General features: G+C 37.6%; 1 protein-coding gene across 2 annotated transcripts in view; it reads right to left on the reverse strand.

The window, feature by feature from the left end:
* Positions 1-13,437, reverse strand: part of LRBA (LPS responsive beige-like anchor protein) — a 1,331,662-nt gene that overhangs the window by 1,241,809 nt on the left and 76,416 nt on the right. For both annotated transcript variants that reach the window (XM_053703733.1, XM_053703731.1), the window contains exons 13-14: positions 6,751-8,178; positions 5,412-5,587 (exon numbers count right to left, since the gene is read on the reverse strand). In XM_053703733.1, the coding sequence (XP_053559708.1) occupies positions 5,412-5,587; positions 6,751-8,178 (1,604 nt within the window). The remainder of the gene's footprint in view (positions 1-5,411; positions 5,588-6,750; positions 8,179-13,437) is intronic.

Raw genomic sequence — 13,437 nt, forward strand, 5'->3', positions numbered from 1 at the left:
GGAAGTCCCCTCAATTACAGAATGGCGTACACTAGTCAGCAATACACTAGCAATGGAGAAATATCAATACATTAGCACAAAGAGATTGGACGATTTCCTTGGGCTCAACTTTATATGGGAAGAATACTGCAATTCTATATAACAGAGTGGACACGCTAGCTCTTAGGTTGTGAAATGATTGAGATGTATACATTTACATAATCTTTTACTTAAAAACCTGAAAAAAGGAAGGGGAATTAATGGTAATTAGTTAAGACCTGCATACTACTACGCAATATGTTGAACGGATGATATTTTATTTTTTCCTTTTCTTTTTGTTCAGTAAATGTTGCCAGTGAAGGTAGGGAACATTACTAACATAAATCTGTCCATTTCAATGTTAATTATTCCCTTACTGTGAGAAAATAGTATTATTGTAACCTGTTTTGTTTGACTGTTTAACTCTGTATTCAATTTACTTTCAATAAAAGAAAAATTTTGAAAAAAAAAAAAAAAAAAAAAAAATCACCAAAACCTCCCTGAGTAACAGGCGGAGGTGTTCTAGCTTAAACCTGAAAGATACAACCTCCGAATCAGTCTAAGGTAATGAACTTTCTGAATCTGAAATTTCGCCTTCTGATATAACCTCTATACCCTCTAACTCAGCTCCCTGGGAGGGTACATCCAAGATTGCCACCACTGCATCAGAAACCTCACTGACAACATGGTTGTCCTTCCTCTTACGTTTGCCTTGTAATATAGGAAAGGCAGATAACGCATCAGAAATTGTAGAAGACATAAGCGCAGCTATGTCCTTTAAGGTAACTCCAGCTGGGTGATAGAGCAGAGGTACAGGGCACTGCTTGTGTGGGCATTAAATCTTGGGATGCTTGGGGAGAAAGCTGCGGCATACTCTGAATCTCTTCAGCAAATGCAAATAAAAGCAGCAGCACCTTAGTAATGCATCAAAGGTATCCTTTATTTGTGAGACATCACAGCTTACAATAACGTTTCGGTCAGTCAATGACCTTAAACATGTCATATTTCTGCCTCTCTGTTCACAATTTATACCCTTACCAAAGGGGAGGGGTCTAATTACCCCCCCCCCCATTCATATGATCTCTGGCTCTACATGTTGACTCCCCAATATAAATTTTTGAACAGGGACTTCGATATATAATGTAATCAGTGTTACACAAGTAAAAACCATAGATCTTAAATTTTCTCCCAGTTAGTGGGTGAAGAAAAACAACATCTCCCTTAATCATGTGGAGGAGATGGATAAAATGTTGACTGTGATAAATGCCAAGATTGGTGAACTCGACGACAGCAGGCGACATGGCGGATCCAATTGGAGAAGGCAAGGCGGAAGGAAGCATCGTCGCAAGCACCACTGTGCCGGAGCAGAAGGAACAACGTACACAGAGAGTTACCCGCAACAAGATAAAGCGGGTTTAGGGGTAAATATCTCTCAACATATCTTAACTGAGACTGAGGGAATTGTTATTGATAAAGGAATATTGTTTTGTCCAATCTAAATGTAATTTTTTAAACCTACAGAGGGACTTATACTCATTCTTTCGGACTATTAAATTGAAAATGTTTTTTGGTAATAACACAGAGGTTGGGAATTATGTTAGTGCTTGCACAGACAATAAGATGCTATCACTTTGTAATTTAAATTTGAGAAAAAATAGTAGTTTTACACCTACTGTCAATAATACTAGTATGGAAACTTTCATGCAATTGGTTCTTAGGGATGTGGATTTGTTGAAACAGAGCAGTATGGTAGGACGGGGGAAAAGGATACCCTATAGGAACAGAGGAGAAGTACCAACCTCTGGGCATAACTTTACTGTATCTGAACACAAAGCTTTAATAGATCTAGGAACTAATAAGCAAATCATATGTAAGCCGGCCGATAAGGGCGGAGCTACAGTGATACTAGACAGAAACTACTATGTACATGAAATTAGAACTCAACTTCAGGACAGAGATGTGTATTTGCCACTAGAAAGGGATCCCTCTTTTGAGGTTAAAAAAGAACTCGAAAAATGTGTATTTAAGGCAATCTGTAATTGGTTAATTTCAGAAAAGGAACAGAGCTTTCTGATTCAAAGTACTTTTTCTATACCAGTTTTTTACACATAGCCAAAAATACACAAGAGCTATGAGAGGCCTCCAGGTCGTCCAATTGTGTCAAGTACTAACTATCCTGACCAATGTGTCAATATACCTGGATAAAGTATTGAGGCCTTTGGTTACTGCATCATTGTCTTATATCAAAGATACAGGGGACTTTTTGAATAAGCTTAACAAAATTGTTTTACAGAGTAAACAGGTAATTAGACCCCTCCCCTTTGGTAAGGGTATAAATTGTGAACAGAGAGGGAGAAATATATAACATTATTAAGGTCATTGACTGACCGAGTCGTCGTTATTGTAAGCTGTGATGTCTCACAAATAAAGGATACCTTTGATGCATTACTAAGGTGCTGCTGCTTTTATTTGCATTTGCTGAACGGATTGAGGGACTTGTGCAGAGTCCTTGCAGGGTGCACCTGATTATTGGGTTGTGAGTGCTGTGCCTTATCTGTTATACTCTGAATCTCATCATTAGACTCCTGAGAAGCATCCGCCTTTGAAAAATTTTGTTTATAAAAAATCTTTTCCTTATAACTTAAAGCCCTCTCAATACATGAGGGGCAGAAAGGGATTGGTGGTTCCACATTAGCATCCAAACACATGGAACACGAAACACTTTGCACTGCTCCTATGTCCATACTAAAATATTTAAAAAAAAATTATTTTTAAAATGTTAGTCTCTTTAAAAAAAAAAAAAAAAACGTTATTGTCTCCTTAAGAAAATAGATTACATAAGGAACATATGGCCAAAGCTAATCAAATAATTAACAAAATATTTGATGATAGAAAAAAGGTCAAAAAAGAAAACGTTACTGTGTCTTTAAATTTTAAAACCGCAACTTTTTTACTGTAAAATATAAAAATGTTCCCCAACAGTTAAATAAAACTAAAAACTGACACCTTTACACCTCAGCAACTCTGCTGAGGTGCCTACCTGCCACCAAACTCGCTCCCTGACCGGAACACTTTATGTCTCTTATAGATGAAAAGAACGATCCGGACACTCAGGAGCCCACAAACGCTACAACCGCTTGTCTGATTTTTTAGAAAGACATGCGGTAGTAGAGCTACATGAGCAACATCCACCTCAGTCGGCTCAAAACTGCGCAGTAAATTTACAACAGCACGCAAAAATGTGGCCCTGCCCATCTTGGGGGTAACTTCCCCAATGACTTTACCTGACAACGGAGCAAAAATAATGAGAAACCATAACCACCATGTACAATGCAAAGGAGCTAAAACATCCTTTTCAGACTGCCTTTCACATAAAAAAATCTTGTAAGATACTACAAGCTTTCTCCCCGCTGCAGTGCCTGTACTAGTAGCTGACAAAAACTGAACCCTCCATACAAGAGGGATTAATGTCCCCACATAAGAAAATAAATCTTATGCATACTTCAAATAAAGATTACAATTAAGTTGAAGTGCCCACTTTAATCTGAGTCTGCTCCCCAGAATGTACAAAGTTAGCACTTACCTTAAATGCTGTCCGACAGCAGGACAGTCCAGAAGGTTTTAGAGGTCCTCTCCCTCCCATAGCCCTGTGGAATAAGATAAGCCTGAGTTAAATGTGCTTAGGCTATCTGCATCAGGGCAGCATCAATGTATAGGAGGCACAGTGAGAATTATGTCCCACCAGTTCCTATTGCTCTAAAGCCACTAAAAGCTCTACTGAAGAGACTGATATGGACTACGGCTATACCCTAGAACAAAGCAGCACACTCTGACACTACTTTAAAAATAATAAACTCTTGATTGAAGAATCTAATCTAACACCTCACTTTACCTCTTCTTAGTACTAACGTAGGCAAAGAGAATGACTGGAGTGGGAGGGAAGGGAGGAGCTATATATATCGCAGCTCTGCTGTGGTGCTCTTTGCCGCCTCCTGCTGACAAGGAGGTGAAATCCCACAAGTAAGGATTATGATCCGTGGACTCATTGTGTCTTTAAAAAGAAATTATAACAATTAAAATGGGAAGAGTGTAATATCAAACAGCACATTATGAGAACTAAAAGTCCTAAAAGGCACTCTAGAAATAATAATATTATTACCTACATGTGTAACTGAAGGAAATGTAAAAAAGCTCTGTATATTTTCCCCTTATTGTGTTCCAAATAACTTGTTATACCAGCTGCAGTATTTTAAAATGTATTTGAAATGGCTTGTTTAGGTTTATTTGTTTGCAATTGAAATAGCTGATTTTGCTCATAGAAACCATCACTTCTAATGACAATTTCAGTATTCAAGTATTGACTATGTGTACAAAGAGAATGAGAGAAAATAAAGATGTTTCTAAAGACTCAATCCATTTGAATGGGGGTGCACTTGAAAACAATTGGTGGTGGTTTCAAATACAAAAATAAACCTAAAAGATCAATTTCCAATACTTTAATACTCTGCAGCTGGTATAGCATTTATTGGAAACAAATTAAGGGAGAAACAATTTTATAGTACACTTTCCCAGCTTATAGGCCTTTCCATCTAGAAAATCACCTTGTACAAAAATGGCATTTCATTCTATAGGAAGCCTGTGAATCCGTAAAGAATTCTGCATGCACTGCACATCTGAAGTAAAATGTGGTTGGGGAGGGGCATGGTACAGAAAAACTGTAGCTCATTTATATCTGCAAAATAATCAGAAAACGTATGAAGGGCAATATCCAAGTATCCAAACATCTCATACAGTTTAGTGAAACACTTTTTTTATAAAATTATAAAGGGTACTACACAGTTTTTAGATGCCTCTATAGTATGTTAGTTTAAAAATAAAACTTGTGACAAACACAAAGATAGAAAAACATTGGGGACTAAAAATATATATATTTTTATTTTATTTTTTTACTTTGTTCTGTACTCAGTTGGAATTTTTTTCAATACAAGGTCACATCTACCTGGCTTCCATGTTTTATATAGTTATTAAAGCAATATCCTAATACAAAAATGTCATGCTGTAATTAATAGATAACGGTGTGCTCAAGCCCAGCAAAGGGACTAAACATACAGGTAAAGGGCCCCTCACATGCACAACTCATTTACCAAGCATTGGAGGGTTCATGTGTCCTGCCCAAGAGATTGTCCAGGGGCTAAACAAACTTTTATTGAGGCTAACTAGTGCAGAAATGGTCTGCTCTGATGAAGTAGCATACACGTTTTGCATTAGAATGTCACTTTAATGCTTGCTACATAGATATCTATCATATATATTTATTTGCACTTGTCCTACTGAATTAAAAGTCTTGTGTGATGGAGCTATAGCCAGCTATAGATGGATGGTAGCAAACTAACCTTCGCCACATCTGTATATCTGTTTCTATGGAGAACAGCAGGTCTGTAAGTAGGCGCTGATGCATTGCTGACCACTTGAACTCAGGAATACGAAACATGGTAGACCTAGAGTCTCTCCTCTGAGCCTCAGATGAAGCTGCTCTTTCTGCCTCGGATAAAACAGGCTGTTTGATGGTCTTCACATAGGAGGGGGGGAAAATGCACTGTAATACTTGTAAAATGACATTGGCTTACATTCTATTGACTAAACATGAAAACAAAAACCTTATCGTTTTCAGAATATGTGTAAATACATAAATGCATTATCATATAACATGAACATCTTAAGTATGTAAAAAGCAACATTTTCATCAACATACAAAAGGAATTCATCATTACACTGTGAAAATCAATATTAGAGATGTAAATTTAGAGAAGTCTGAACTAGGTTTAGTTTAATTAATAGGAATTAACCATTTATAAAGCACTGACTACAAATGAAAGATTTCCGGATGTTGGAACAAAAAGAAACAGATTAAAGGGACACTGTTCGTCAATGATCTGATTTAATCTAAAATTGCATTTTTAAAAAGCACTGAAGTTTTCCTCTCCACTATTAAAACAATGGAAGTTGTCCTTATTAACCTATAAGCATTTGTAGAAAGTACCCAGTTGACACTGCTGAGCTAGTTTAAATTTAAAATAAAAACTGTTTTGGATATGAAAAGCCACAATTTAATGCAAAATATTTTTGCATAAAATCGTAAAAATGTGTTTATTCAAAAATACAAATGATCTGTAGGATAGAATTTCTTTAACTGATGAGGGCAATTTCGACCACACATCTAGTAAACAGCAACATGTCTCACAACCATAAGGACAATTTTAAATGTATTTATTTTTAAGTACAGTAACATTCATTTTTCAACAAGATGGTGTAATGCATTTAAAATGCTCTTATAGTATAATAATAATAATAATAATAATAATAATAATAATTCCCCTTTAATGAAAAATGTGGTATTAAGGGCCTTTCATGAAGAGTATACACTGGCCTTAAAAATGGATGTCAATCTGGAGGATGTTAAATAATTTCAGTCTAAACATCATATTTTTAAAAAGCATTATAAAATGTGCAATATTGCTCTTTTTGATTTTCGAGATTAAAACCTTTGTCACAGATATAGCAACTTCACAATTCCTCCAAGATTCACCATTTTAGTTACACATAGGTTATAATTCATCCTGACACTTTCTTCTCATTTCACAAACCAGGGTAATATTTGCCATATTAAATAGAATCTCATATAATAAATAAATTACTAAAAAAAACAGTAATAAATATAAACACAAACAATACCTCAGTGGTAGTTTTCGGAGGTTGATCAGATTCATGGACTGTGCTGGCCTTCAGTTCTAGTTTTTCAGTATCAGAAGCAATGCTTGAAACATCAAGTTTGGCTATTTTTCTATCTGAAGTACTTGTGCTTAAATTACCACTACAATTTGTGCTTGCTGAAGTATTCTCTATTTGCTCATCTGCATCCTCAAGAGTCCTTTTGTGTGCTACCTCCTCAGAAGTTCCTTGATTTTCCACTGTTTTATCCGAACTTCCTTCAGCTTTAACATTCACAAGAAAATCCCCTTTATTTTCCTCAGGAAGAGCTGACTCACTTTCAACTGACTCCAGAGGTGCCCCCTCACTTTCCGCAGAGTCCAGAGGTGCCCCCTCACTTTCCGCAGAGTCCAGAGGTGCCCCCTCACTTTCCGCAGAGTCCAGAGGTGCCCCCTCACTTTCCACAGAGTCCAGAGGTGCCCCCTCACTTTCCACAGAGTCCAGAGGTGCCCCCTCACTTTCCGCAGAGTCCAGAGGTGCCCTCTCACTTTCCGCAGACTCACAAGGAGCCCCCTCATTTTTCTCAGACTCCCGAGGAGCCCCCTCACTCTCCTCAGACTCCTGAGGAGCCCCTTCTGTAGACTCATTAAGATCCCCTTCACTTTCTACAGCTAAATGAGAAGTTCCATTATTTTCCACATGTTTGTGTTTCTCTGGTGCTGAGATGTTTTCTTTTGAAGTGGAAGTCATACATTGGTAACCCTCCTGGTCTAAGTTATGTTTTAATCCATCAGTCTGTACAACTGAATTATCACTTCCTTCAGTACAATCTAATTCTGCAGTTAAAGATTTATTAAACGTGTCTTCAAAACTGGTCTCCTCTTGCTTTCTAGGATCTTCTTTCTCCTGCTGAAAGGACCCTGCAGAAACATCCCTATTTGTCCGGTTTTCTAAACCATCAGACGGTTCGGCTGTATTATTTAATGTCTGCAAAGTCTCATTAATAGCGCCATCTGTGGAGGTAGATTCTATCTGATGTTTTTCATTAGTAACCAAGGAAGATCTTTTACCATCAGTAGAAGAATTCAATGCATTTTCATACTGTTCTGTAAAAAGTTTACTTTGCTTAAGAGAAATATCAACTAAAGAGGCTACTTCATGTTCTACTTTGTCATCTGTTTTTTCTTGTGAAGGAGAACTGCTGTTCTCACCATTATCATTTGTTCCCAAATGCGCTATGTGAGAAGTTTCTGCATCCACATTGGTGTCTGATGAGTCAACAACTTCTACCAGTTCCAAAGTTGGTGTGTGTGTCCTGGTTTCCAATTCCCTACTACATCCAGAAACAGTGCGCAAAGGGCTAGAGGGACCAGGGCCTATTTCTCCATTAACTGTATCTTCATATTCCCTGAAAACATGTTCCAAACTTTCTTTGTGCATTTCAAAAGTAACCTGTAGATAGGACACAAACAAAATATGTACATAATTAAAAATATAGCCGGCATGCAGCAAACAAGAAACACCTTGCTGTTCACAAACTATAGGGTTAATAAGGTTTTACATTAACCTATATAATTTCCCACTATTTTATAGGTAACATTTTCTTTCATGAGTACAGCCAATAAAACCATCAGGGAATGCATTGGCTATACCTATGTAGTGGCTGGCAAATATTAGAGCATAATTTAGTGCACAACCCTGCTGAAACATAGGGGTGGAATCTAATAAACCTTGGGTGCTATTAGCACAAACCACGCCACAGGCTTTAGTAAAGGACAATTAAAAACAAAAATATGCATTTAAAGAACTCACTACAACTTATAAGTAAAAGCAATAAAAACAGTAATTGTGCCAACCATTACCATTCTACAGCTCACTACCTTCATTTGTGAATCATGAGTGGGTCTTTAAAGGGATAGAAAAAATTAAAATTGTACACAGAAGCATTTTAGTTTTAAGCATTAGTACATATGCTGCAAGGGCCCGTGCAACTGTACTAAACCACCACCCCAGAGTCATAAGTGGCTTGTACGATACAAATTAAGTCTTCACAGACTTAATATATGCCCCTGCCAGCTCTCTGAGCAGGCATAGTTATTTGAATACTGGTGCACAGGCCTTCACAGCATATGCGAGTATGCCACTGAAAAACAGTAATAACTTTTACTAGAAGCTCTTTTGCTAATGGAATTGTATTGGAAAAATGCTTCTATTCATAACTGAAATGCACCAAGCACATTTAAATATTGACCTTTCTATCCCTTTAAAGGGACACTAAACCCAAATTTTCTTTCATGATTCAGATAGAGCATGCAATTTTAAGCAACTTTCTAATTTACTCCTATTATCAATTTTTCTTCACTCTATTGCTATCTTTATTTGAAGAAAAAAAAAAAGGCATCTAAGCTAAGGAGACAGCCAATTTTTAATTCAGCACCCTAGACAGCACTTGTTTATTGGTGCTGTCCAATCAGCAAGGACAACCCAGGTTGTGAACAAAAAATGGTCCGGCTTCTAAACTTACATTCTTGCTTTTCAAATAAAGATAGCAAGAGAATGAAGAAAAATTAATAGTAAATTAGAAAGTTGCTTAAAATTGCATGCTCTATCTGAATCAGGAAAGAAAAAAAATTGGGTTCAGTGTCCCTTTAAGAGCCACTTGAATATTTTCTGTGTGTTGTTATTGCAGGTGTTCTACTATTTTTAAAGGAACATGAAATCCCAAATGTTTTTTTTTTTTCAGGATTATGAAAACACACAAATTTAGACAACTTTTCAATCTACTTCTGTTATTAAATTTGCTTCATTCTGTTGGTATCCTTTTTTGAAGGAGCAGCAATACACTAGTGAGAGCCACTAATCAGGAGCTAGCTCCCAGTAGTGCCTTGCTACTATGCTTTTCAACAAAGAATACCAAGAGAATGATGCAAGTTAGATAATAAACGTAAATTGGAAAGTTGTTTAAAATTGCATGTTCTATCTTAAAGGGACACTGTACCCAAAAAAATTATTTTGTAATTCAGAAAGAGCATGCAATTTTAAGCAACTTTCTAATTTACTCCTATTATCAATTTTTCTTCGTTCTCTTGCTATCATTATTTGAAAAAGAAGGCATCTAAGCTTTTTTTTGGTTTCAGTACTCTGGACAGCACTCTTATTGGTGGATGAATTTATCCACCAATCTTCACCAAAAAACATAATTTATGTAAGAACTTACCTGATAAATTCATTTCTTTCATATTAACAAGAGTCCATGAGCTAGTGACGTATGGGATATACATTCCTACCAGGAGGGGCAAAGTTTCCCAAACCTTAAAATGCCTATAAATACACCCCTCACCACACCCACAAATCAGTTTAACGAATAGCCAAGAAGTGGGGTGATAAGAAAAAAAGTGCGAAGCATATAAAATAAGGAATTGGAATAATTGTGCTTTATACAAAAAAATCATAACCACCACAAAAAAGGGGTGGGCCTCATGGACTCTTGTTAATATGAAAGAAATGAATTTATCAGGTAAGTTCTTACATAAATTATGTTTTCTTTCATGTAATTAGCAAGAGTCCATGAGCTAGTGACGTATGGGATAATGACTACCCAAGATGTGGATCTTTCCACACAAGAGTCACTAGAGAGGGAGGGATAAAATAAAGACAGCCAATTCCTGCTGAAAATAATCCACACCCAAAATAAAGTTTAACAAAAAACATAAGCAGAAGATTCAAACTGAAACCGCTGCCTGAAGAACTTTTCTACCAAAAATTGCTTCAGAAGAAGAAAATACATCAAAATGGTAGAATTTAGTAAAAGTATGCAAAGAGGACCAAGTTGCTGCTTTGCAGATCTGGTCAACCGAAGCTTCATTCCTAAACGCCCAGGAAGTAGATACTGACCTAGTAGAATGAGCTGTAATTCTCTGAGGCGGAATTTTACCCGACTCAACATAGGCAAGATGAATTAAAGATTTCAACCAAGATGCCAAAGAAATGGCAGAAGCTTTCTGGCCTTTCCTAGAACCGGAAAAGATAACAAATAGACTAGAAGTCTTACGGAAAGATTTCGTAGCTTCAACATAATATTTCAAAGCTCTAACAACATCCAAAGAATGCAACGATTTCTCCTTAGAATTCTTAGGATTAGGACATAATGAAGGAACCACAATTTCTCTACTAATGTTGTTGGAATTCACAACTTTAGGTAAAAATTCAAAAGAAGTTCGCAACACCGCCTTATCCTGATGAAAAATCAGAAAAGGAGACTCACAAGAAAGAGCAGATAATTCAGAAACTCTTCTAGCAGAAGAGATGGCCAAAAGGAACAAAACTTTCCAAGAAAGTAATTTAATGTCCAATGAATGCATAGGTTCAAACGGAGGAGCTTGAAGAGCTCCCAGAACCAAATTCAAACTCCAAGGAGGAGAAATTGACTTAATGACAGGTTTTATACGAACCAAAGCTTGTACAAAACAATGAATATCAGGAAGAATAGCAATCTTTCTGTGAAAAAGAACAGAAAGAGCGGAGATTTGTCCTTTCAAAGAACTTGCGGACAAACCCTTATCTAAACCATCCTGAAGAAACTGTAAAATTCTCGGTATTCTAAAAAAATGCCAAGAAAAATGATGAGAAAGACACCAAGAAATATAAGTCTTCCAGACTCTATAATATATCTCTCGAGATACAGATTTACGAGCCTGTAACATAGTATTAATCACGGAGTCAGAGAAACCTCTTTGACCAAGAATCAAGCGTTCAATCTCCATACCTTTAAATTTAAGGATTTCAGATCCGGATGGAAAAAAGGACCTTGTGACAGAAGGTCTGGTCTTAACGGAAGAGTCCATGGTTGGCAAGATGCCATCCGGACAAGATCCGCATACCAAAACCTGTGAGGCCATGCCGGAGCTATTAGCAGAACAAACGAGCATTCCCTCAGAATCTTGGAGATTACTCTTGGAAGAAGAACTAGAGGCGGAAAAATATAGGCAGGATGATACTTCCAAGGAAGTGATAATGCATCCACTGCCTCCGCCTGAGGATCCCGGGATCTGGACAGATACCTGGGAAGTTTCTTGTTTAGATGAGAGGCCATCAGATCTATCTCTGGGAGCCCCCACATTTGAACAATCTGAAGAAATACCTCTGGGTGAAGAGACCATTCGCCCGGATGCAACGTTTGGCGACTGAGATAATCCGCTTCCCAATTGTCTACACCTGGGATATGAACCGCAGAGATTAGACAGGAGCTGGATTCCGCCCAAACCAAAATTCGAGATACTTCTTTCATAGCCAGAGGACTGTGAGTCCCTCCTTGATGATTGATGTATGCCACAGTTGTGACATTGTCTGTCTGAAAACAAATGAACGATTCTCTCTTCAGAAGAGGCCAAAACTGAAGAGCTCTGAAAACTGCACGGAGTTCCAAGATATTGATCGGTAATCTCACCTCCTGAGATTCCCAAACTCCTTGTGCCGTCAGAGATCCCCACACAGCTCCCCAACCTGTGAGACTTGCATCTGTTGAAATTACAGTCCAGGTCGGAAGAACAAAAGAAGCCCCCTGAATTAAACGAAGGTGATCTGTCCACCACGTTAGAGAGTGTCGAACAATCGGTTTTAAAGATATTAATTGATATATCTTCGTGTAATCCCTGCACCATTGGTTCAGCATACAGAGCTGAAGAGGTCGCATGTGAAAACGAGCAAAGGGGATCGCGTCCGATGCAGCAGTCATAAGACCTAGAATTTCCATGCATAAGGCTACCGAAGGGAATGATTGAGACTGAAGGTTTCGACAAGCTGTAATCAATTTTAGACGTCTCTTGTCTGTTAAAGACAGAGTCATGGACACTGAATCTATCTGGAAACCCAGAAAGGTTACCCTTGTTTGAGGAATCAAAGAACTTTTTGGTAAATTGATCCTCCAACCATGATCTTGAAGAAACAACACAAGTCGATTCGTATGAGACTCTGCTAAATGTAAAGACTGAGCAAGTACCAAGATATCGTCCAAATAAGGAAATACCACAATACCCTGTTCTCTGATTACAGACAGAAGGGCACCGAGAATCTTTGTGAAAATTCTTGGAGCTGTAGCAAGGCCAAACGGTAGAGCCACAAATTGGTAATGCTTGTCTAGAAAAGAGAATCTCAGGAACTGATAATGATCTGGATGAATCGGAATATGCAGATATGCATCCTGTAAATCTATTGTGGACATATAATTCCCTTGCTGAACAAAAGGCAATATAGTCCTTACAGTTACCATCTTGAACGTTGGTATCCTTACATAACGATTCAATAATTTTAGATCCAGAACTGGTCTGAAGGAATTCTCCTTCTTTGGTACAATGAAGAGATTTGAATAAAACCCCATCCCCTGTTCCGGAACTGGAACTGGCATAATTACTCCAGCCAACTCTAGATCTGAAACACAATTCAGAAATGCTTGAGCTTTCACTGGATTTACTGGGACATGGGAAAGAAAAAATCTCTTTGCAGGAGGTCTCATCTTGAAACCAATTCTGTACCCTTCTGAAACAATGTTCTGAATCCAAAGATTGTGAACAGAATTGATCCAAATTTCTTTGAAAAAACGTAACCTGCCCCCTACCAGCTGAACTGGAATGAGGGCCGTACCTTCATGTGAACTTAGAAGCAGGCTTTGCCTTTCTAGCAGGCTTGGATTTATTCCAGACTGGAGATGGTTTC

Source organism: Bombina bombina, chromosome 2, assembly GCF_027579735.1.
Source record: "Bombina bombina isolate aBomBom1 chromosome 2, aBomBom1.pri, whole genome shotgun sequence".
In the NCBI taxonomy this organism is placed as follows: domain Eukaryota; kingdom Metazoa; phylum Chordata; class Amphibia; order Anura; family Bombinatoridae; genus Bombina; species Bombina bombina.